Below are 25,135 nucleotides of genomic sequence, written 5' to 3' on the forward strand. Positions count from 1 at the left end.
CTTTTAGTGACTTCACAAGTGATTGGCAAGGTTATGTGAAATTTGTCAAAATATAACTGCCTTAATTTCGTTCGCGTGCAAACGAAACGTAAACAAAGTCCAACCACGCATGGTTAAGCGATTGTATCAGCAAGGGTCCACTCTAGAACCGGAAGTCCTATCATGTGAGTAAGAATGAATAAATAACATCCATTTTCCTTTTGGATTATACCGGCTAAGTCAAACTCTAACTTCAGAAATCGACATGTTGTAATAAAATCGCTATTTCTTGAAAGACTGTCTTGTTCTTAAGGCAATCGTGTTAGTGGCAGAGGGCAAACGAGTCCCGTAATCAAACAATTAAAGCGATAACAAAATTTCGTGGGTCAAATAATGCAGTGAGCTCAACAAGGTGTGACAATGGGTTTAGACTGAAAATACTGTTGATATAAACACTAGAAAATTTACTAAACGCAGTATCGTCGCAGCAAGAGATGAACTTCGTCTGATCTCTTCGACAAAACAGGTATTAAAAGAACAAATGATCTATCGGCGGGGAGGCCAAAGTTTTCTGTCCATAAACCTTTAGAAAGTATGCTTCAGTGGTTTTTAAAAAGGACACTAAGTTAGTTCGACAACTGGCAATATGCACAATTGTATTGCTCGCTGTTACTTTCTTTTTTTCAATCCACAATAAACACTCCACTTTACTTACTATATTTCTTACCGGATACGTATATTTGGACACTACAGCAAACAAAAGGCAAGGCATATATAGCTAAATACAACATGGCACCTATCACCGAACGTACATGTAAGAGCAACGTTAAGCATGGCAGAAATAATTGAGCAGTAGCGAGTTAAATACTTTATTTATTTGATATTTTGGTGTAGAAGCACACTTCATTTCCTCGCTTAAAGCTTGAAGAAACATACAATATTACATAACAACGTGGATATCGAATTTTATGATGTCGTTTCTCGGGCGGTAAACAAGTTGTTAGACTTAATCAACGCTAATATGATTTACAGTAATTGTTGAATAACCCTGCTCTTACTCTTGAGGGAATTGTTCAAATAATAATCCTACAGGAATACTAATGTACATCCGACCATTAGTAAAATGCACTTAACATCGCTCACGAAAGCTGCCCGTTTAAGGGAGATGTATGCTGGCTTGAGGTGGAAAAATACATTCATTACATGGACAGTATTATAGCAAATTTAAGCCTGAGCGTACAAATTTCAGCTTTCTCACAGTTAATTATTTAGGTACTCTTAGGAAAGGCTGTTACTTAAAGAAGCTAATTTTGACGGCAGAGTGTTATATTTAGAGAAAATTCACCATAAACGGAACTTGAGGTACATGGTTCGACTTATAAATGTCTTTTTTTATCTTAAAGCCAATTTTACAATTTCATCAGTTGAATGATAGCAATGTCAAAGCTTAAAAAAAGAAATACTCATTGAAAGTAGACTTAAAACGCGTTTAAGTAACTCAAAATAGCTGCGGTTTATAAATCTACAGAAATAGCAACTGAGAGAGCAACGCCGGAATAACTTACATCTCAGAGAACTTTGAGGCAGTAAAACGGTGAAATTTTTAAAAGCTAAAGTAGTAAAAGCTGGCTATTGCATTAAATAATTTTGGTATTTTGATTACTTCATTGCACGTATTGAAGTATCATAGCAACGTATTTTCATAATAAAAAACTGTTAAATCATTGTTTCATCTCCCTTCCAACCAAGCTTCAGTCTATTTCTCTGATGTTAGATAAAACGCACGTTCGAAATATTTCGCAATTAACTATCAGTGATTTGACTTATCTCTTGCACAAAATATTTCAATATAAAAAACTGAGCTTCACTTTCCGAGTCACAGACCGAGAATAGTTTGGATTTACGTAACGTGTGCATAGAAAGCCCAATCTCTTATCTTATCTTGTTCTGCTGTTTGCTTTTCTTTGCGCGGAGTCTGTTAGACTCGATCTCAACATTAATAAGTACCTCTTGCGTGGCTATTTATTTGAACTTCATCTTAAAGCCCAGACAAAAATCTCAAAGAGGCGAACATCTATACGCGTTGAAGCTATATATAGCATTATACAAAAATGTCGCTAACGCAGTAACAATATTACTCATTCATTTACTTCGCCAGAAGATTCCACTGGAAGGAAAATATTGTCGCTGCTGGAACACGCACCTAACAGAAAAAAGAGCATCAGTTTTACTAAAGAGCTTAACATTGTATAACAAAGAAATCTCATGTATATTACTATTCAAACGGCTGCTTAGGTAGCTGGGGTTAAACGTTGCTGTATGTGTGTTGCTCAAGATGCGGTTTTTATTAAAATCAAATCATCTCAGTCGTATTTAACAAGTTTAAAGTGACTTTTAGGGTCTCGGTGAAGTCGGAGGACCATTATCCGTTTACCTACGTCAATAGATTGCCCAAAGATTGTAAAGGCCAAGTTTTTCATAGTGGCTAGTGTAGAAACAAGGCCTTAAATATTACACGAAAGAGCAGCTATACACGTTTACAAACACGGCATATAGCACAATCCCCTAAGATTGTAAACCTTAAAGTTTTTATAGAGGCTAACATAAAAGTCTGCAAAGCCTTAAATATAAGAGGAAGCAAAGATACACATTCGTAAACATATATAGCATGTATAAACACGGTGTAAGTGAATTAAACGCGGCCGCAATCTGTCTCATATCGTCATTTGATTCTTCAACTTACATGTGTTAAGCTTTTTCATATCGTCATTTGATTCTTCAACTTACATGTGTTAAGCTTTGCTTCCAATGACACCAGGCTACCAATAACTAAATTGAGAGCTTCTACGGGGGGGCCCTAAGAAGAAGAAAACGTCAAAAATGGCTACAGAAAAGAAAGAAGAAATAACCGCAAGAAATATTTTGCCAGAAGCTACGTGAAAAAGAGACGCCTTGACTGTTATGTAACTTCGAAGGGTTAAAAAAGGAATACTCTATTTATATACTCATTACCATTTCGGCAAAGTTTGAAGTTCTCTGTAACTTTCGTCATGAATTTCTAAATCAGAAATGGGGCCGCGTTTTTTAATCTCTTTGGCTCAAAGTATTACTCGTAATCAAGTAACCTGAGAGAGATTTCATTGAAAAATAAGATTGAGACATAGCGGTAACATTGGCTCTCACCGAGGTACAAGAGGTTGGGTCTTTGTGTTTGTCACTGTTCGAGTCGAAACGTAGCCTGACTTGAAGATCGCGAGCAAAATGAAACGGCCACGTTAAATAAATGGTAACAACTTTTATGTTGTTCAATAATTTCGTGGGAAAAATCGGCTGCCAACTCGCCGCATATTTTTTTTTTTTCAAACGTGTTAAGCAGGACTCTTTTCTTGTTATCAAGATGAAATTCAGTTCCGACACCAAAATAACCTTGTGTTGTGTTGAGGTTGTTATGGGTACAGTTTTCAAGAATCAAAGTCCAGCATGTATGTATCGCATTTTGTGTCGTTTCTCTAAGGACCGAGACATCTTGACCATCCTTGTAACGTTGATTGGACGCCCAGATTTTTATTGCGTGGATGTGTCGCCGCAACTTATTGCCCTACCCTTTAATGACCCATTAGGAGAGGCATCGTCTGTAGCTTCGACACACGAACAAGTTCAAGTGTACATCACGACGTTTTGCGCAAAAAAACTAGAAAGAAAACATCGCTTAAGAGAACATTCTCGGTAAAATAGTCACGTTTTCTCTGTGAGAAAAAGCATAGCTTAAGTGTTTTCTGCGACTAGAATTATCTTTGCATAGGATGCTGTCGCGTCAAGGGGCGGGAACATCATACGAAAAACTTAAGCTTTATTCGTCATTAAAGTACTTCTCTCAACTCGCCGAAAAAAAATCCTATCAGATTGCGTTTTTGCATTTGTTTGTTATTATTGTAAGTGAATTCCTTTTTCTACTGCCGTCGTTTAATTGTGCTGATATGGGCGGGGGTCCACAAAGGTGCAAGCTTGGTGGACTCCAAGGATTCCGTCAAGTCACGTAACGGGTAGTGAATTTCGAAGAACCAATTACAAGACATGCCGGCGACTATGCCCGCAAAAAAAAAAAAAAGTCAAGCGTGCGACCGTTATATTGGTCTTCTGCTGTCCATTATTATCGTAATCTGAGTGATAATCACCCTCTTGAAACAATTTACCCCTTACTCCGCCACTTCCCATACACGGCAACCGCAAATTACTTGAATAGTGAAGTTTCGCAGTCTCTCGAGAAAAATAAAAACTGGGATTTTACCACGGGAATCGAGACGATATTGGAGTTAGTTTCGTTTGTCTAAGTGGCAGAAGTTCTTTCGGCTTGCTTTGTTGCGCGCGCCGTTTTCCATCAAGGCGTCGAGTTTGACATGCGTCAAAGGGAGGTTTGTTTGACGGAAGGCCAATTTAGAAGTCACGAAACTGTTGCTGTGTGGCTGTCGTAAGATTCAAAACAACAACATAGCAACTCACGAAAGCTCTTCAAAAATACCTAAAATTCAATTTAAAAAATTAATTCTCAATCAACAGCTGCATTGCTTTCCGTTGTAGAATTATACCTACTTCAGGAAGTTTGGCCTAAAAGAAATAAGCTTCTAGTAACAACGAAAAACCCGAAGGCCATTCACATGGTGGCCATAACCCAAAATAGACATTACAATGTGTCAACAGTTCCTGGAGGTAATTTCAAAGCAAATTAGCTTTGTAAACGCCCACATTGTGCACGAGAAGTTAAATTCCATAACGAGAATGAGTTGAACGATTTTAACAAGGAAATACCTAGCAAATAAAATTTAAAGAAACCAGCACCTGATATTTTCCATGAAAGATTTTAATTTGAAACTGTATTTTTGCAAACCAAATTTCATTGCAAAAAATATGTCATGCAATCACGAAGCTAATTCTTTGTTGGAGTTGAATTTGTACAAAAGAAATTTTATTGAAAAAATATATATAACAAAAAGAATTCGTTTATTCGACGGGAATATAAAGGTTGGAAGCCTTACGCTTTGCATTTTAGTTTTGGTAAATACTTCAAGAGGTGCTAAACGACACAGGAAAAAGGCAAAAAGCATGCTACTTAATCCCCTTCTAAGATAGTCTGATGTTGTTTAGAGCCCTTTCACCAGCCTTTACTTAGCTAAACAATAAACTGATCCAAACGAAGATTGCCTTAATCTCACATCAGTAAAACAAAGCTAGTCTTGTCCCATCTCTTTATTAAACAATGGTGAAATGTTATCTAAATACATTTGTGTTCTACAATTTGTTCGTCCTCCCTTCCGCTCGCTCAAGGTGTACTTTTTACGGCTAATAAAACGCTCTCGCGAGCACGTTTACAAAATTAAGACAAAGCAATGAAAGCAACTGTAAATTTATTTACAATGGAATTTAATTCTATCTAAAATTTGAACTACAGCTAATAAACATCAAGCCATTGGAACCGGCGGCGGTACCAAACGACCAAAATGAACAACATTTTAACACTCTTCGCTTATTTTGATAAAAAATATATTCCTTACAATAAATCGTTATAAGCTAGTACATTCTGTTATCTTTCGACTATTGAAATCTCTTTTGTAGATTGTGATGTTCTACGTGTGAAGAAACGCCTCTTTCACAGCTAATCGTGTTGGCCTTTTGAAAGTTCTTTCTTGTTACTTCTTTTTTATATTATATATATTTTCTTACAAAGCATTGTTTTAAAAAAAGAATGTTAGATCTACTCAGTGCTGATGGCGTCTATGCATTGTAGAAGGCCCTCATTGAAATCGCTGAGGGTTAACAAGAATAGCACGAACGCCCCGAGAACAATCATGTGCTCATTACAATTAAAAATTTCTTTGGCTTCCAAACGAAATCTTTTACGGATAGTAAAGACAGGGCGTTAAGGAGACTTAAAGCCATATTCTTAAAGGTTTAAATCATAATTTACTCGGCTTTTCAAAGCCAGATGATATAGTCGTATTTCAGAAGGCTAAATAATATTTCTGAGAATTCTCAAGAGTCTCAATGGGATTTTTTCCCGAAATAAATGGATCAAATGCGATAGAAAATAAACTAAAGCAAGCATTAACTGGTTACGGTGATATATATTTATATATTAAATACTTAAGTTTTAAATGCTTGCAACTGATTTAAAATCCTCATAAGCACTGTTTTTGAATCCCCGGTATTTCATAAACATTACTGAATAAACTTTTTCCCAATCATATACCAAAAACGTCCTTATATATATCGCATATAACCGATTCTTTTACTCTTAATAGCATAAAATTATTTCATCTCTTCGTAATATAAAACTTTAAAGATTTTTCTTTTAAAGAACAGAAGCATTTGTTTCTTTTACTTACTAGACTATCAGTTCTTCGATTAACAGCAAATGGTTTGAAACCATCTCTTTGCTATAGTCTCGTTTCTCCGCGGCGAGGTTAGTGACCTTTTGTTTTGGTCTTTTCTTTTCAGAAATGTTCCTAGCGCTGCCTTTGAAGCAACGGGCAATGCTTCTTTTAAATAAGTTCAGTTCTTTCTCAGCCAGCGAGACTGTATTCCTTGAAAAGTGTTCTGTATTATCCGATCCCGGCAATTGCCTTGATCTCCCTCATAATTCTGCCAATGGAATTCTTGCCCATCGGTACTTTGTTGAACCAGATATCTCCCTTAGGCTTGTGCTTGGGGGTGAGATAAAACGACGAGATACCAGGCGGACGGTGGCGCAGGTACACCTCGAATGCACGAACGGGGTCTCGTTCGCTTCCATCGGTGGCTGCCACTCGTGCCTTGCACTTTTTCTTGCTTCTTGGGTTGTCTTTCTCGTCGTCCGCTCGCGGCCTCTTGTTCGAGCCAGCTTTCATGTGGTCGATGATGATCTTGCCATCGGGGCCGCGGGAGATGCGAAAGTCGTCGATGCTCAGGTCGTGATGAGCCATGCGCCCTCTAATGCCATGGCTTACAGTGTTAATCCACCACTGAAGGCGCAACAGAGGCCTCGGTGCATGCACTCCGATGGCTCCAGAGGCCCACATTCTCTCTAACTGCTCTTCGGTGATGCTTTCGACCACGTTCGGGTGGTTTCCTTTCCCTTTACGCTTCAACTCGTTCCTCTTTGACACCAGGCCATAGTTGACCACGTCAAATTCTCTATCAGCCAAATCGAAATTCTCTACCGCTGGAGGACACTTTCGTTCGAGGAAATATCTCCTCAGTCCGTTTCTGTATGTAGTGAGAGTCACGGGCTCGTACTCGTTACCTTCTTTGCCCGGCCGCGTGTCGCGAATCTCGAGGAAGAAGTCTTTCAACATTTCCATGGCCATTTGACGGGTAACTGTGTTCATGTCAACAGATTTGCCATACTTGTCTTTGTACCATTTCTTTAATCTTCTCACAGATGTTTTGGTGCCCTCCACGGTATTTTTACACCGGTTAGCATCGTCTACATCTTCCACGTCGTGGGCGTCCGCCCGGTTGGGAACTTGGGCCTTTGGTCGCTCGATAATTTGAGGCCTGTGGCTGTTTGGAACCGGGGGGAATATTCTGCTGTCTTCTGACTTTGAAAAGCCGTGATTATCTTGAATGGACTCTGGCGGATCAAACGGCGGGAAGCCGGGAAACGGTCGGTAAAACTGCGGCGCTTTTGACTCGTCGCTGACTGGCGTTTGATGGATGTAGGTATACATCGACTGGGCGGCTGGATCGGGGAAAGAGGGATTTAAGTTGGGGCCGTAAATCGACCGCATAATGTTCGGTTTAGTCGGTTGAAGCGCACTCGATATGCTTGACATAGCAGAGGTTGGATTCAGGTGAAATCGAGGCTCAGGCTCGTTCTTTATACTGAAATCCATGGGACTCGGGAACGGCATGTCTCGAGAATAAGAGCTCTCTTCGGAAGTCACGGGATTGGAGAAAAAATCGGCCGACTGTAGTGGAGGGACGCTGGAGTGTAAGGCGCTGTGTTGTTGTTGTGTGCAACCGAGTGTCGTTGTCCCCGAGGTTAAATAATGTTCATTCATTGCGGCTGAAATGGGCAGCTCGTTCTCCTCCATCTCAGAGATGCCTTCTATTCCATTGCTCATGTTCATGTGCCGGCCACCATCGTCGCTGACGCTCTTGCTCGCGAAATCCCCGGCTCGAAAAATGTTCGAGATACCATTGTGAAAACGAGCGTTAGGAAAACGAGGGTTAAAATTTTCCGGGTTGTGGCGTAGATGAGGCGGAATACTAAAATCTTGGCCAATGTCGAACGGTGGCAAGCCAAACGTACTCATGGCTCCGTCGATACTCATTTCAACACTTTGCTACTGGCGAGGTGTTTTAAACTCTCATCCTCGACGCATCTGACTGACAGGTTTGGTTTGCGCGCGCGTATTTATACCCCTACGTAGCCGATGTGGACACGGTCTTTTAGTGGGCCCATTGTTTTCGTGAATTTATGTATTTCCTGTGTTACGTACATTCGGAGGCTCAATTAATAGTTAATGACTATCCTCATGGGAGAAGTCACTTTTAATCTGTAATTTGCGAGCTCTTGAGGTCTAAATCTAATTATATTGTGAATTCATTCAAGCAGACTATAAAAAGCCGAGCATTATTCGCTGTTCAAAAATGGGTGGAGCGTTATTATGCCGTTGACAATTAGGCCCTTCAACGACGGCCATGCAGCCAGCGTCGACCATTTGTGGAACGCAAGAATGAAAACGGGCATTGTTTGGCTCAAAGTCAAGAGCTTACATTCTTATCACGGTTTTTGCACCGCGTTGGCCTAGCTTTGCTCTAGGCTTTAAGCGATCAAAGAACGCTTCGCCTGAAAATAACAGTTTCCATCGTGACCGAGTTTAGCAAACATTGACAACAGGTGTCACGAAATTAAAAGAGAAAATAGATAACGTTTGCGTGGCTTCCGAAGTTTATCACACGTCAACACGCTTTTATTGTAGCAAATGGAAATGAGATTTGTTTTAGCGCTTTTTACTGGTCGGTTTAGGTAATGGAAAAATCGCGCCCCCACAAGCAAAACAAGGTGCAAAAAAGAGCCAGCCTTATTTACATAACGCTCTTAGACTTAGCGAATGATTAATGACGACAGGTTGACAAGCAAGGTGTCGAAAACGCTCTCCTGAGAAGACATTATCAGCAAAGAGAACAATAGTTCAAATTCAAACTTTTGTGTCTGCACGAAATCAAAAAAGAATAAAGTGCAATTTCTGTCTTTCCTGTGAACGTGCTTCATGCAAATTCGTTGTGCTCCAGGCTCGAGATGGTTCATTTAAGCAGGGTTTCCACGCAACGCTCGCACCTTGCCTCGTCTTAGTGAAACGATTTGTTTCTACTCGAATCTGTCAACTGTACTCTTCAGCTTGTCCAAAACAAAAGAGATTTTTCGTTAATTTAATCAGCAGATTACAATAAAAGCACCCAGCGGATTTTGTATATACAACAAATTAGCCATTGTCAGGTTGAAAGTCGAAGGCGGAGAATGGCTATAAAACCTTTTCACTAGGTTCGATGGGTTTTCGCAGCTTAACACAAGATGTATGCTTGTGAGCTGCTTTGTAATGACCCCACAAGAAGAAAATAAACTAAGCTAAATGCAACGATTCCGGATATCTTAACACTACAATCCATTTCCTTTGTGTCCGAGCTTGTTTTCAAAAGACGCTCGTGTGAAAGCTGTCAGCAAATCCACTTACACGGATGACTTGCGAATCGACTTAACCTGAATGGACACCACGATTTGAGGTAACTAATGAGATTGTAATTCATCGCTGATTTATTTTAGTTCACACGCATAAATTGCGGTTGAAACACTAAGAAATATAGCTCTGCGTTGGTAGATTGCTCTAAAACGAACTGAAGTAGTGATAAAAATAGCAAGAGATTCTTACAAAAGGTTCTTCTGCTGATTAATTTGCGGCGAATGACGACAGCAATTCTGTATATGGTTTCCTATTCGTTAAGTCGCCCAAATGGGGTCAAAATCATTGACCCTGATAAGTGGACAGGATCTCAGGCTCTGAACATCACGCACTGATGTGAAGGGAACTCATAGCTTGCATTCTTGAAACAGAAATTCCAAACTGCTAAACTGTGCATATAATAAGCGATGTACCATAAAACAGTTGCGTGAAAAGCCTTTGCTATTCTAAGGTTCTTAGGGTAAATAACTATGCATTTAATGCAGTGCAGAGAACGCCCAATTCGAGTAGGACAGATTATACACTGTTATACACTATAAAACGCAAGTATTATTTACCAAAAAAAGAACACGCACTTGAGTAATTTTAAACCTGTGAAATTAATTAAAATCTTGTTTCTTAAACATCAACTAAATATATGTTTCCATGATATAACATGGAAAAGCCGATTTAAAGATTGAATTTATCTATCAAGTCGTGAAACACGGCCCGTATTGCATAATAAGTAAAAACCGAGATAAAAAATAAAAAGTTTTTAAAAATGTTTAATCGCCAATTTTAGACTTGAAACAAATAAACAATATTAGAGTCGCGTCTCCAAAGAACTGGCTGGCTTGTAACTTGAATAAATCATGACTGAAATCAAACATGTTTTTAAAATAAAGTTATTTTCAAGGGCGGACTTCTGGACCGTGAGAACTTATGACCAAAGGAATTGTAATGAGAAGTTTGCGGAATATGTGGTAGTAAGGCACTCTAACATAACAAATCTTAAGAAATTAAGTGGAAGTTTTGTTGCCAAATTTATTATGTTATCACCGAAATTCAGTTATGGCTAATATTTTTATTTATCGACGATTTCATGAAGTGTTAAGTTGTCTCTTCAACGAGGCTTTTCCCACGAAGAATTTGAAGTACGGATGTGTTCTTGCTATCAGTCATATCCGGCACAACCCAAGTTTCCAACCAAGTCACGCTGAGCTATCTTAGTGAATTTTGACTGTTGTTTAACTTTTCAATATTAAAATAACAAAAGTTAGAGGTAAACCTAAACCTCAAACCTTTATTTTGTAACGTTGAAGCCAGTACAAGAGTTCTTTATTAAATATAAATTTACAAACATATACTCTAAGGAACCTACACTAATTTCCGTCAACTTCGGTCCAAAAACGAGATTATATAACTTCTGCCACCTCATAAGCAATCAAACGTCCGATACCGTCTCTGTAAACCTCTGCTTCTATTTCAAGTAAGTTTCCAATGGCTCAATATCACAATATTGTCGCAATTGTCGATTAAAACATCCCTGGTCGAGTTTTTAATCGAAGGTTAACCTGCGCGTACAGTTTCTCGCCTCGAGGCACTTAACTTTTCGTCTTCTATCGAGAAAAGTCGACGCTTACTTCAGGTAAGTTTAATTAATGGAAGACATCAAGGATTTCAAGTGTAAGACCGTTTCAGTGATAGCCTTTATTTTAGGCTTTTGCGAGAGTGTGTAGTAGCTGTTGTTATCTGTTTAGAGAGGGACTCTTTTTGAGAAGCGAGGGCTTCGTACGTGTTGTTGACATTTCGATGAGTTCAAAATGAATGCACAATCATAATTGCGGTCGCGGGGGAACAGTTAAGCGTGAAAAAGTCATAGCTATGTATATCTACTGAGATTTCTAAATAGTCTCGACGGATCGGGAAGTTGCACGAATTTCTTGGGCAAAAAGTTACCCTTTTATCAAAGGCATTTCGAAAGTTCAGTAGTCCCTTTGGCGTTTTGTGGACACGCCTCAATCTTTAACCCGACTTCGCGTTTACTCACACGAAACCATTTTAGGAACAAGAACTTTCGCATAAAACTGCATACATACAAATTACAAGGTGGTGATTTTGGCTAACGCTTCAACAGTCAGAATTAAACAAATCGGACATTACTTGGTCTGTATAAACATGCTTCGTTAAACCTTAGCTACATATAGCATTTCAATTCCGTGATTCTAGTATGTATGAAGACCCAATTAGTGGAGTGCGCAATGATCGTCACCAGACCGAACAAAATTCGTTTTAATTGGAGACGCGGATTGCAGGAATCGTGTAAAAATACGGTATGCGCAGTACAAAAGTCATCGTAAAATTGAAGAGAATCTAACTACGATGTAAGAATACTTTTACATTATTGAGCAATTAACACGTATTTTCAAGGAAGGTTTATAAGAAATTAAAACTGTTATAATTACTCAGGGTTGATTTCGTGATTGTTCACTTCACCCGCAATATTTCCTGACTTCTAGACTCACGGCTTGGTCGTATATCCAAATCAGTGATGTTTAAATAACGGCGTATTACTAAACTAAGCTTACAAATAACATTTATATGAGTATATGTATGTTCCGTGTTATTTTTACGTTCATTCAAGCTTTAGAAAGCCTCTTAATATATATACATAGGGAACGCACCGGACTTCATACCCACCGAGACACATATGCACTAGGGATCAATTAAGCAGTATTTTAAACTCGGTTAACATACTAACAGCCCAAAACCAACTTGAAACAATCGAGGATTTTTAAACATAGTTCAACTAAATTTTTTTAGGAAGGTACCAAGAATGTAATTATTAAAGAGGAAATGTTGGATTGGACTACACGGACTAGGAAAATCCGGTACTTGTTAAGCGGCTTTACTCGGTCCGCGAAAACTTCATTTAAAAGTACAAGTATATGTGAATTTTAGAAATAAAATGACACATTTACTTAACTGTTTTATTCGTTTACGATCAGAAATATCGTTTATCGTGTATTCAAAACTGAATCAGAAATCTAGAAATAGAACAAAGAAGTTTATGTACTAATAGTGCCATTCAGTCTACACTCATTGCGTTTTTCAAAGCACGTAGTTAGTGGAAAGATACCAGTTCAATTTATCACTCGTTATAATACTTTCAAGATTGACAACATTCACAACTAGGGCTTTATGGGATTTTTCGGAAGATTTTACAATCTCCTTTTTAAACGAGACATCTTCAAAAGATTTATCATCTCTATTGTGCATGATCTTTTTCTGATCATTATAAAAAAATACAGATCAGTAAAATCTTAAATTCGTTCTCTCGAAGATGCTTATCTTAAGTCAATACGATTTCATTTGGTATAAACTTTGGCTTATACAGAGACTTTAAAGTAAATATTCCACTGTTTAAGTATATTTTTTGGTGTGGTTTACTATCTCACCTTTTTCATGAGGTTGAGTTTGAACTTACGGGGAAATGGCTGCATCGATTTTGTCTTTATTCAGTCTAAAGTTTAAGGCTTTATTAGCCGTTGAATTTCATGCTTATTGTCTAATTTGCTGAATTACCCGTTACTGTTGTTCTGTGCCGTCGTCTTTTAGTTGTTTCGTTTGTTCAGCTTATGCGAGTTCAAATCTTTCTCTTCTTAACAGCCAGCAAATCACCCTGCTTTCATTAGAAGTCTTTAGGCTTTCAATAGACTAAACGCTCGCAAATTACGGACAAATAAAGAAGCGATAAATTTCATTTATCAAAAGTACAACATTTCCTTTAGCAACACAAAAGAAAGTCGTTTCCTTTACTGCTTTGGGTGTAATGACCATCTGTCATTTTCACAGAATTCACTACACCTTTCGCCTGGTCTTGGAACGAAACGAGACTCAAAAGACAACAAGATTTACATAAATTTCAGTCGTTTATAAGCTTTACAACGCAATAAAATGATGTCAAAAAAAACTTTGCCTTCTTTTTACTCCAGAAAAATCTATGCACAAACCAAAGTAGACCAAAAAAACTACACAAAAATGTTAAAGCGTTTGAGACTTAATTGCTACATAATGAGTCATCCCTTCAATGTATCGAACAGTTAATAACAGCGAGAATTGACTCGCAGTTCATTCAGGCCCATTTATTTTATCAGATTTAATCGCTTGCATAATACAAAATTCATTGTAACTGTATTGCCATGGCTGTACCGGTTTTTGAACATTTCTCTGCTCGTAATATTTTTCGAAAGAAAAACGGTGACTGCCGTATAACACGTCTGCTGAAATTTTGCGTCAATAAATCAGAAAATCCAAGACACAATTCCAAAATCTTAAGTAGAAGAAAGTAGTTGTGGTCAAAGTACATGCTTATTTTCAGTAATACCATTTCGAATGTGTTATTTCACCGGAAAATGTACTCACTACAACGACATAATTTTCGCATTTATACACTTCGCAGTGAATTGAAAGCACTGATTCCTTCCGTGATATCATCTTCATTTGAAAGTCTCGGAAACATTTTGTGGTTTTACTAATCAGCGGGGTAGTTTTAAACAAGTGTCAACCAGCACGAAGCATTATATCTTAAACAAAAAGAAAGGACATAAAAAAGAACGAGCTCAGAATTGAGTTTAGAATAAGACCTCCTCACTTTCTTCCCGAATTGAGTCAATGTCGCAATTTGTTAATCTACAACCTGATTTATCCATTTATTAAGATCCCCATGAAATCTATCACGATTTCTCTGCTTCGCTACTTCTACTACAAGATGGTTTGTGGAATTCAGTTAATGAATTTTACTAAGAGAGGAAACCGCAAATTCACACTTTCTATATATAAAAGTTAAATAAACTTCGCCTCTGCTCGGTTGAAAGACACTCTTCAATGCATATTTCACGCTGTACATAATTTCCTCTCCGGTCAACCACGTTTCTAACAAAAGTGGCAAACCTCTACCTCAACAAACTAAAATTACGAGGTTACTTTGTACACTTCCTCGTCTAGAGGTCATAATTTCAAGAGTTAGACTTCAAAGCTTAAAATACACGTTTCTTTTTTTTGATATAAATCAAAGGAAGACTGCATCTCGCCACGCTAAAAGATAAAGAACAAAGAGAGGGGCGGATCTGTAAGCAAGGGAATAAAAAAACGGTGCACACGTAACGAATAGCCACAATATTTTAAAACCAATGCAAGGCTTAAGTTTTAGACGGAAGAGGGAAGAAAATGTGTTCGAATCGTTATATTGCGTTGTCTTACCAAAAACTTTTGCGTTTGTGTCCTCAAATCGTAAGTAAAAAACCGAAGACGTGACCACTTCAATTTGTTTAACAATTCTGCAAGAGATGAATTTAAAGATATGACAATAATTTGGAACCAAAGGAAATGGCGCATTGAATCCTTTTCAAAATAGAAGGGGTTCTAGAGTTAATGAAATTAAAAAGAAACCATCCAAGCCTAAGGCACAGAAAATGACTCTATTTTCACATTTTTAGTGCTTTTGAAATTCTCAGGAGTTCAAAGCAGAAGAAAAAGAGACATAACTACTCTCATGCCCCACACACAACGCTTGCGCAGTTAATGCGTTATTTGTTATGTTAAGAATTTTAATGTCATGCTTAAACTATTTGTTCCCACCGGTTGCCTAAAAACATTTCAAGAGCCAAAAAAGCAAGTTTAAGTGTTTCCTTTCTCGATTGTTATCGCTCTTTTTCTGTAAAGAAGGCGTGCATACTATTTGTGAAAATAGTAAAAGCAGTTTTTTTCAATAGATGAAATATTGGTTAAGTTTTGGAGCGACGCTAAATGCGTGAGAAAGGTGCACTTTTGCCTTAAAGACACTCCGGCGTATAAGCACTCTCAAGGCTGCTATTGTTTTCAAAAACGTCAAATTCCAATCTCATTAAAGGGTAATTTTTTTCTTTCGAGCCTGAAATTGGAAATTATAGCTCTTAATCCATCAATTAAAATGAATCGCCTTTTCGAGCCAAAAATAACGACTTCCTAATTTTCTAAGTTGTTTAACTTACACTTATAGAACTCTCTTATTAAACGATGCTCTATTTACTTGGCTCGCTCTTGATCTTCTACCAGGCTGTTTCCGTTTAACAACTGCCCTTATCTCTACTGAAATCGCTAAAAACATTTGGTGAATGAAGCACTTGCCTCTTAGCACCCATAAGATCCAATATCTCTGAAGCATCGCTCTTTCACTTTTTCCCTCTTTGTTAAGTTGCATTGGCAACAATTCATTTATTTAAAGAATCCACTTAAACGCAGTCCCCGGGAAGATGTACTTAGTAAAATGATTTGCCAAGAGAGGACAAATTTTTAATTGCATCAATACCCGCTTTTTCAGTGTGCAAGGGTAAACTGAACAACTTTGTTTAGCTGAAATATTCCAGATTTAACGTTATGCTATAACGAGAGCCTAAACGCAAAGAAAACACTAGACATGTCGGCGACGCAATATCACTAGGCTGAATAAAACAAGCCTCGTTTGTTAGCAACAGAAGTGATGTCTCCTCTCTAGAGTGGTGAAGGGCGGGGCGATGAAAAAAACGAATTTTAATTATCTCACTTTAAAGCACCCATCACTTTGCTTCTATACTCCAGCTTCGCATTTCTAATTGTGAATTTAAAACAAAAAAAGAAAACGTAATGCTATTTTTTATTCAGCGTCGCAACTCTCTTTTTTTAATTGTTTATTCAACATTTAATGAATTCTCTTATATCTTTCGTGTGACCTTTTAAAAGAGGGAGTCCATTGAGATAGTGTACGGTAGAAAGTATAGTCAACCAAACTAGTTAATTATATTGTTATTTCACCACGTCGGAAGAAGCAAAATAACAATATTAATAGCTGACAATAACAATGTTTCTTACAAGATCAATTGACTTAAATATCAAGAAAAGAGTTTCAAGTTTACACCAAGGTGAAGAGGCTATATTAGCGAAGATAGATTAAGGCGCTAAAGAGAAATAAATTGATGCGACAGGAACATATAAGAAATGAAATAAAATAAGAAAGAGAAGAAAATCGATCGGGAGATTATTTAATATTTTCAGAAACTTTTGTGTAGAGTAGCTTCGGTTTTATTCAGGTGTTGTTCGACTTTTTTTATCCTTTTGTCTGGTATTTCCACCAATCGAAACGGCTTGACCCAACTAAAACAGCAAAGACTACCCTAATCCCAGAATTCCCTGAATGGCTCTAATAAAGGGCTAACATTCAAAACGTCAGCTTTTTAAATCTGACATGGCGGTTACTCTACTTTGTTCACTCAGTTCAAACGTACTAACAGAAACTGTGTACAACGCCCTACATGAACCAAAAGAAGTACGATTATGTGCTGTTACTGTGACCTTATTTCAATTTTACTACTTTTTATGTCGTTAGGTTTAAGGAAGAGGACTGATAAGAGGCATGCCGACCAGACAGTAACAAGGGAGATAGAATCTGAAAAGCGGGAAAAAGAGAATGACCGCAATGGAAATTGCGATAAGGAGAAGTTGATGGAGCTAAATGAGAAGCGAAGTATTGCTTTTCATCTACATTTTATAATATGTAACAGATACAACTTTAAAATCAAATAAAAATCATTTTTACATACCGGTGGCCCTCTGTCTCCTTTTTCCCCTTTGATACCCTGAAAGAGAATGTTTTAAAAACAATTGCATTTTGTGTATTTTATTATGCCGTTTTCTTTCGTCTTTTCATAAAAAGCTCTCTCTTTGAGTCCTTTCATTTATTCTGATAAAGATACATCTTTCCCAAGATTTCGAGTCGGTTTTTTCTAGTGACAGAACTTGAATTGTACTAAGATGCAATGATAAAATTAGTATATGAAACACTTTCCTTCGCAGAGGCTTGTTTAGTATTCGCTTACAAGTACGCTTATGCTTTTCATATAAAGCGAGGGAGATTGGGGAGTGAGAACTACAATGATTTTGCTGGAAAGTCGGGAACAAAGAAAAAATAAACTCACTATCATTCCATGCAATCCCGCTAAACCTTGTGGCCCCTGTTTTTCCTGGCAGAAAAAAAAGACAAGAGAAGGGTTGTGGCTACAATGTTGGGATTTGCAATGCAAGAGGACAACCTGTTGGGTGTTAAAAAAAGCTACAGCGCATCTTTCGCAAGCTGCCATATTATCAAGAGTCCCTTTACAAGTTGTTTGTTCGGCCATTTTCGGGAGATAAAGGGTGTGGGACACATCAGAAAATAAGCACCTCTCGAGAAGTAAATTATTTAAAGCTCTACCAAAACAGCACAGAAGAATTACATGGGTAATGAAAAGATTGACGAAGGCCGGGGTCTTTTCCCCTTTATTATTACCCAGTTTCCTCTTTTCAATTTTTTCCCGCCTTTCTTTGAAACTGGCCTTTCCCACAACAAATGTCTTTATAGCAGGCTGCCTAGACGAACCTGGACTTAAACAAGGGTCAATCCCCCTTATTACTCTAGCTACTGTACATTTTAGATAGCAGCTCTCGCACTGCAAGGTCTCAAAGAAATGGCTCGCTTCCGTACAAAAGAACAATAAAACAAACAACAGGAACAATGCCACTAGCCCTCAAAACAACGGCAACTGCTACACTAGAGAACCAGTAGAATTACAAGCTAACGAGAGCTGCTACACTAGTGCTTCTGTCTCTAGCTCGGTGATCATTCTTCTAGGGCTTTCAGTACACTCTCCGGGAAAAGGTAACAAACAAATGCATGCTGATAGAGCAGTTTTCAATGAGTGTCGTAAAACCAAAACCAAAGTAATACTCTAGCCAATCATAAAGGACACAGACAATCCAGTGAATCTCAAAACTCGAAGCAAATACATGTAGCTGGCACAAGCGGGGAAACGGCGCGGCGAGTCACGATTGGTTTTGGTTTACTCCTCATTGGCTAAGAAAGTGGCGCGAGATTTTTAAGCCAATCACTAAGCGTAGCAATGCAAAACCAAAGCAAACGCAATTTACTTCGGCTCTCAAGTGAAAACTGCTCTATAAAAGATGCCTTTGCAGATTTTAGAAAGCTGGTTTTAAAACAGACCAACCAGGTAACCAGTGATCCAACCACACCCTTTTGCTACCTTATATTTAAACTATAACATTTCCATAATACTGTATTACTTATCTCATATAAAAAGTGGAATACTAAATTTACCCGTGTTTTGTAATGAAGTAATGTCAGAGCAAAAACAATCTTTATACTGAATAGTTGACAGAACAGATGGTCATACCACACTTACAATGTCGCTCATACTGCGCATGTATATTGTGCTTTGGGATCTTACTTTCTGTAATTCCTAAGGAGGTGAGGAAGTAGTGTTAGCGCATTGCAAAATAAACTATACTGCTCACAGCCCTCTATTTTCGCGTATTTTTCTTTGATCGCTAAACGCGAGAAAGGATCGCGAGAGAACTGGACACCAGCGCATAACGAGAAGCGCGAAACTTGCCTCGCTCGTCGTTTCTCTTCGTTTCTCTCGCGTTCCTTTGCGTTGAAAAAATAGAGAGGGTGTGAACAGTCTAAAAATAGGCAACTATATAGAACTTTCAGTATACAAGCTCAAAACATTAAACTTTAAGAGTAAACTGTTACTATCGAAAAATAATTACAATGACGTAAGGTTCAGTAGCACTTTAAAGTGACTGCGACGCAAGTAGCAATTATGTACAAGAAACGTCTTTTACACCATTCACAGCAAAGTTCAAATTTTTTTTTTCTTCATAAAATTTGCTGACTAAAGTTTGTCGACTTCAAATTTTGCACAATGAAAGCACAAGTTAGAGCTTACTGAAATCCTTTGTAAAATGTTGTCTATCAGTTTTCTGGTTCAACTAAACATGTATTTTTGGTGTGAATGGGAAATTAGACAAGTTCTTATCGGAACACAAGGACATAAGATGTGTCATCGCAAATGGCCTTTCAGTGTTTCATTCCCAATTATAGTGATACAGTATAACTCCGATATACGAACTTTCGACATATCGAACTTCCTAGATTTAGCTCGCAAACTTCGTAAAACCAGTCATTTCTCGACTCAGCAAGGCCTTTGACTGAACTCTGTCACAATTATAACGAGCATACGAACCTATTGGCCCAAAACTTCCAGTCCATAACTGCTGTCTCTGTAGCGAGACCCAACTAGGATTGGAGCATTACTTCTCCCATGCAAAGAATGGCTCACTAATCCAACGCAACCCTCGTAATCATCAATCTCCCAATAAGAATTAGCTGTTACCATTTATACACTTGGATCAGTTGAGAGATGCAGTGCAGTGGAAGTGTCTTGCCTTCTTGCCTTCGAGACAACTTAACACGAGAACCAGAGAACAGATTTTAAGTCGAACGCCTTAACCGCACGACCATGGTGGATATAACGACATAACAAAAATAGTCTTCCGGCGTCGAGCACGTTTCTTATATCGTGGTTGTAATGTAGTAGTCAAAATATGAAAATATAAACGGTCTTCAGTATAGAGTGAATGAAAGTTTTTTTTTGTGTTGATATCGATTAGTATCAGTCAAAAAATTTCATTCCTCGCGAAGTCAAAGCAAGAGCAGGTTTATAATTTAATACCACCTGCCATTCAATATTTGTTTCCAAACATGTTAGGGAAAATGTTTGCTTTCCTTGCCTTCAATTTCCTTTGCTTTCCTTAGTGAAACTGTTGAAGACCAATCCGAACACAAAAAAGGAGAGAAAAAAATATTCCATATCACATATATCTGAAGGACTTTAATGTTTATATTATGAATCAACAGTGCTGCGCAAGTTGTCCGGCTCCGAGAAGCTTATGGAAAGACTGTTGGTAATTGATATGAGTGGCAGTTGTTAGGTTTTGAGTTTTGTTTTTGTTGTTGTTTTTGTTGTATTTTGTCGGTTGTTGTCTGTTGTTTTTGTTGTTGTTGTTCAAAAGTAGAATTTATACTTCCTTGCATCTTCCAGTCTCTTGATCTTTGCCTCCATTTCTTTCCACTCAGCCGTACACCTGAAATAAACTGGTGGAAAATAGAGTAGATGACACTAAGACTAGAACTTACCAGAGTGGTGGTGGGGGGAGGAGGTGGGGATGTGAGTTATGGCCTCGTAAAGAATATACCGTATTTTCTCGATTAAACGCCGGGTACCGAACAGACGCCGGGTCTCCAAGGTGGAGTTGAAAATAGGCCCCTCTGGTATTTATTGGGCCTATAAAAGCTGCAGGCATATTGGCCAGATACATGTTTGTCAAATAAAATGAATTTAAATCTTTCCTTAATGTAAACCAGGCTAGGATAAACTGCAGGAGTAAAATAAACGCCGGGTCCACCAGGCTAAGTTTGAAATAAAAGCTGGGGGCGTTTAATCGAGAAAATAAGGTATTATTTTTAGGTAAGTTTTTTTAATCTAAAACCACATAAATTAACGAAATCGAGTCAAGTTTGACAAGCCTAAATACGAACGCAGTGTTTCACACGAACAACAAATTTTTAAGAATTATTTTTTTTCAGCCAAAGCCGGATCAACCCTTTCCCAATTAACGTAACCTGCCATCAGGCGTTTTTTTTTTCGTGGCGCCGGAGGAAAGAGATAAAAGGACCTTTTTCCCTCCCGCAAACAAAAAAGCACGTCTGATCGCAGGCTACATAAACTGCAAGTCTCTAATTGAATTTTTTAATGAACAATAAAATCAATAAAACCACAACAGTAGCAAGAAACTCACACCTTCGCAACTTCTTCATCAGCAGCAAGAATGTAGCCTGATCGACAGCTGCAAACATAGCTCCCAGCTGTGTTCTTACAATAATGACTGACAATCCCCATTAGATATTGAGCACTCGTTGGTATCTAGAACAGAAATGAAGACAATTCAAAGTAGCTTTCATGACGTGTATTTCTCGATGCCAGCAACGCAGCCTTTTGACTCACCTTGACTACAGTCCTCCCCCAGTCCATCCTCGTACACACTGACATGTACTGGGCCCGATGCAGATGCCGCCATGTTGACAGGATTTTTCACAAATAGCTAAAATATAAACCAGTACTTCAGTAGTGGAAAGTCTAGCTCGCTTTTGTAACGACCCATAAGACTATTTGGTTTTGGGTTGTCTTTGCCAGCAAATAAGCATGAATATTGATGCAGCTCCGAAAAGGGATATTTTCGGCAGAGAAACTTTACGTGTAAGTAAGCACCCGAAGTATCAAACTCTACTGAAAAGTCTCTCTTAAGTTTGAGTAAATCTTTGTCCACAAATAAGAGCTTGTCCAATGTACCAACCGGGCAAGAGCAAAAATGCAAATAGAATTCAATGCTATGGGGTACTTTAGTAGCTTAAGCAATGGTAAAAAAAAATCTTGTTTATTAAGGGCATCAACACTCCCCGTGAAAACCTCCGCTTTGTGCCCTCTCAAAGTTTTTCATCTCTGGGTATTTTTTTAATTAGACATGGAAGAGTAGTTCAAAATGTAGCAGCCTTCCTAAATTTGAGTTACATAAGTTTCTATAAAGACAGTTTTACTACTCAACAATAAAAGGCAAATGTTCATCCACGTCAAGAAAGAGGTATTTGTATTTACCGAGCGACTTTGTCAAAGAGGACGAGCGCCGAAATTCATGCAAGTTTCTGCCCTTCAAAAGTCTGAAAAGTGCTGGTGAGATGGGCGCATTGCGTATGCACTTGCGTCCACAACTGAACGCAAGTATTGTTTAATAAGTACTTCATGTCTGATTTTCATATTACTTCATATTAAATTTCGACAGAATTGTGTGTGTTTTGGTTAACTTTAATCAATGAGAAGACTTTGTGATGCCTATATCATAAAACGTGCATCTTATTAGCGTTTAATTTGAGACATCTGTGCGAACGGCGGCGCGGCATGCACTTTGGCGGGAAACTGTTTGCCGCCAAAGTGCTCGCCGCGCCGCCGTAGGCAAAGCGCCCATCTCATCAGCACATTCAGGTAACTTCACGGTCAAAAAACTTCTCCTTGAATTACTGCAGGGGAACGTCATTGCTTTTTCATGTTTTTCACCTATCCCAAACACAACTCATGCTTGCAAACCACTAACTAATAAAGCTGGCTTTTTAATTATTTTCAGTAAACTTCTCTTACGTTTCGTACATCCAGATTTTTCCAGGCTCCCTGGTCCAACCTGAACAACAGACATGCATATGTGACTCTGTAGGTACCATCTTGCTTTGCACTGTGGTCCGATACATTGTTTTATAGATTGTTCTAAGACATTCCATAAAAAAGATGGTTAAAATGGATCAAACCTAATGTCTAGCAAGGCTGCCGCCAAACAGACCTTTGAACAATGTAAAACCCGCGAAAAACTAGCCGGCTTCTGTCAAATCGCATGACCTCAAGCGTAATTTTCAAGAAAAAGTTCACGGAAAACTATCTTCTATTTGGTAAATAGAACTACGGCTTTTACCACGCTCCTTCGTATAGTTTTTTTTTTCTTAAATGTAATAAACGGTCACTGAAAATTTTCACAAAAATCCACAAATTCGTCGAAATTTTAGTAAATCTGGTATGCTGTCTCGGGTCCAATCCGTTACTTTTTCAAGGAGCGGTCAACATTCAGTCGGTTTTCATTATTATCCTTAATTTTTTTTTAAAGCCAACAGCTGCTGAACCCATTACGAGCTCTTCACTGTTTCGATAATAAACTAACAAACACTTACTTCTGATACCGAATACTTTTAAAGGTAAGGGTCGAGAGTGTGCTGAGGGCAACGAACACTCAAGCAAGCGCATTCCCCAATATTCATTTTCCATATGCTATTATATTTCGTGTTTTACAGCCCTTGTTTCTTTTTGATTTTCAAAAAAAAGGAACGTCGATTAAGGTTCAAAGTATTTGCAATATAGCTGACAAAAAAAAACTTTAGCTAGCTCCTGGCTTGAGCGAACTCTTTTTACCACGAGAATCGAAAAGGACATGGATTAAATGCTCCTATTTGCTTTGTTGATCATTCGTTCCTGCAACGTGTTTCATAGCAAGCGAGGTTAAAAATGCGCGTTTATAACAAAAAAAAACTAAAATTCAATATCTTATAATCACTTGACCTTACATATAATTCAGAAAAGCGCTTAAAGTATGATCGACATGCAAGTTGCTAATCGCCTAATAAACACATCCCTACAAAAAGATAAACAACAAACTAGGGAAAGATTAAGACAGGCACGATTGAAAGCTAAAGAGAATTTATGAGAATTTTTTAACTGTTTTCTTACATTTTCGAACTTAATAACTTTAAGACGGCCTAGAAGCATTTTACTGAAAACACTTTATCATTGGATAAACAGAAACAGCAGGGGCTTTGGAAGTACAGGAATTGAGGTTTTTGCTAGTGACTGAGTTTATCATGTTAAAAAAAAAACTGACTTATATATTGACTGTAAACTTAGTCGAAGGAATGGAATCATTCCAAGTTAAGACTCTCACTGAATCGCATTTAGTTTAAAAACTAAATGCCACGTCCTTCTCTCTTATATACGGCTCTACCTCATAGCGATATTTTAAACTGCAAACCATATCTGCAGTTAATTGAAACATCATTCATCGCAAATTCTCAAAGTTTACTGGATAGCTTTCAACACTCCGTGCAGTAAGGTTCTTCAGTCCACCGATAAATAAATAAAAACTCTTTCTAAGTCCCAAAATATTTTTAAGGGGTTCTTAAAATCGTCAAATTGGCCCCAAAGGCCTAGCCTAAGACACAAAAGGGAAGTTTTTACCATCAACTGTCAATAGAGTGGAAAGTCAACTAATTAAATGGAAAGGAAACTCTTAAACAAAAAAATGAATGCAATTTTTTACCGCAACGCCAAAGAAGAGTCTCAATGGATTGTTTATGCATCAAGAGTCAGCAACGGATTTAAATAAATAAAAAGTATTCTTTATTCAGGACAGTCGACCCTCCTCAGTCGTCTTTTTTTCGACCCTCCCTCTGCCTGTCAGCATGTTATAAGTTTGATAGCCTCGTTCGTCACACACCTGTAATTTGTGCACATCCGCATAGTCCATCCTTCACATCGTTGGAGATAAGGTTGGAAAACTGGGTTGGCAGAAACTTTTTTACAGTCTGAACATGACGAACTTCCATACGCTTCTTAACGCAGACATGTCGCCTAATTGATAAAAAAAAATAATCACTACCGGTTAATCCCCGGCCTTGATACGTTAAGCATTAACGTGATTCATCAAAACATTTAAGGTAATTTTTTGGCATAGTAGTCGAATGGCATCAAAACTTCGAAATAATGAGTAGATCTGTAAAACTCTACGTGCATTTGAAAGTTTGTTTTGCGCATTACGTAGGTCAGTGCTTTATACGGATTAAATAATAGTTAATTTCTGAAATAACAATTTACCCAGGACTTGCAAACGTTTGTGTAGTTGCGCCAAAGCTGAAAACAGACGGTTTGCCAAAACACGACAAGACCAACAGAGCCATG

General features: G+C 38.1%; 2 protein-coding genes and 2 long non-coding RNA genes across 5 annotated transcripts; 1 reads left to right on the forward strand and 3 right to left on the reverse strand.

Moving 5' to 3' along the window:
* Positions 1–19,974, reverse strand: LOC144644143 (uncharacterized). Its single transcript, XR_013569052.1, has 5 exons — positions 18,929–19,974; positions 17,669–17,713; positions 17,294–17,329; positions 2,767–2,836; positions 1–2,182 (listed from the first exon to the last, which is right to left on the reverse strand). It is a non-coding gene; the product is annotated as an uncharacterized LOC144644143 (long non-coding RNA).
* LOC144642694 (uncharacterized) lies at positions 5,209–8,467 on the reverse strand. Its single transcript, XM_078501728.1, has one exon. The coding sequence runs from the start codon at positions 8,286–8,288 to the stop codon at positions 6,576–6,578; it is 1,713 nt and encodes a 570-aa protein (XP_078357854.1). The 5' UTR covers positions 8,289–8,467; the 3' UTR covers positions 5,209–6,575.
* LOC144644268 (uncharacterized) lies at positions 11,122–17,293 on the forward strand. The gene is made up of 2 exons (XR_013569078.1): positions 11,122–11,325; positions 17,080–17,293. It is a non-coding gene; the product is annotated as an uncharacterized LOC144644268 (long non-coding RNA).
* A 50-nt stretch (positions 19,975–20,024) lies between the features above and the next one.
* LOC144643940 (fibrillin-2-like) lies at positions 20,025–25,135 on the reverse strand. Of its 2 annotated transcripts, XM_078503343.1 has the most exons (6): positions 25,052–25,135; positions 24,675–24,808; positions 22,781–22,903; positions 21,596–21,692; positions 21,392–21,514; positions 20,025–20,685 (listed from the first exon to the last, which is right to left on the reverse strand). In XM_078503343.1, the coding sequence occupies exons 1-4, from the start codon at positions 25,132–25,134 to the stop codon at positions 21,601–21,603; spliced, it is 432 nt and encodes a 143-aa protein (XP_078359469.1). In that variant the 5' UTR covers position 25,135; the 3' UTR covers positions 20,025–20,685; positions 21,392–21,514; positions 21,596–21,600. The 2 variants fall into 2 exon arrangements, with proteins under 2 accessions (XP_078359469.1, XP_078359476.1); XM_078503350.1 differs by lacking the exons at positions 21,392–21,514; positions 21,596–21,692; positions 22,781–22,903.

This window comes from Oculina patagonica, chromosome 1 (genome assembly GCF_052425735.1).
Source record: "Oculina patagonica isolate OP01 chromosome 1, crgOcupat, whole genome shotgun sequence".
Lineage (NCBI taxonomy): Eukaryota > Metazoa > Cnidaria > Anthozoa > Scleractinia > Oculinidae > Oculina > Oculina patagonica.

Excerpts from the sequence above, each read along its gene's own strand:
- LOC144643940 (XM_078503343.1), bottom strand. The coding sequence starts at position 25,134 with ATGGCTCTGTTGGTCTTGTCGTGTTTTGGCAAACCGTCTGTTTTCAGC. Across the intron at positions 24,809-25,051 it reads CAAACGTTTGCAAGTCCTGG|GCGACATGTCTGCGTTAAGA; the intron begins GTAAATTGTTAT and ends TTTATCAATTAG. Across the intron at positions 22,904-24,674 it reads CGGATGTGCACAAATTACAG|AACAATCTATAAAACAATGT; the intron begins GTGTGTGACGAA and ends GGAATGTCTTAG.
- LOC144642694 (XM_078501728.1), bottom strand. The coding sequence starts at position 8,288 with ATGAGTATCGACGGAGCCATGAGTACGTTTGGCTTGCCACCGTTCGAC.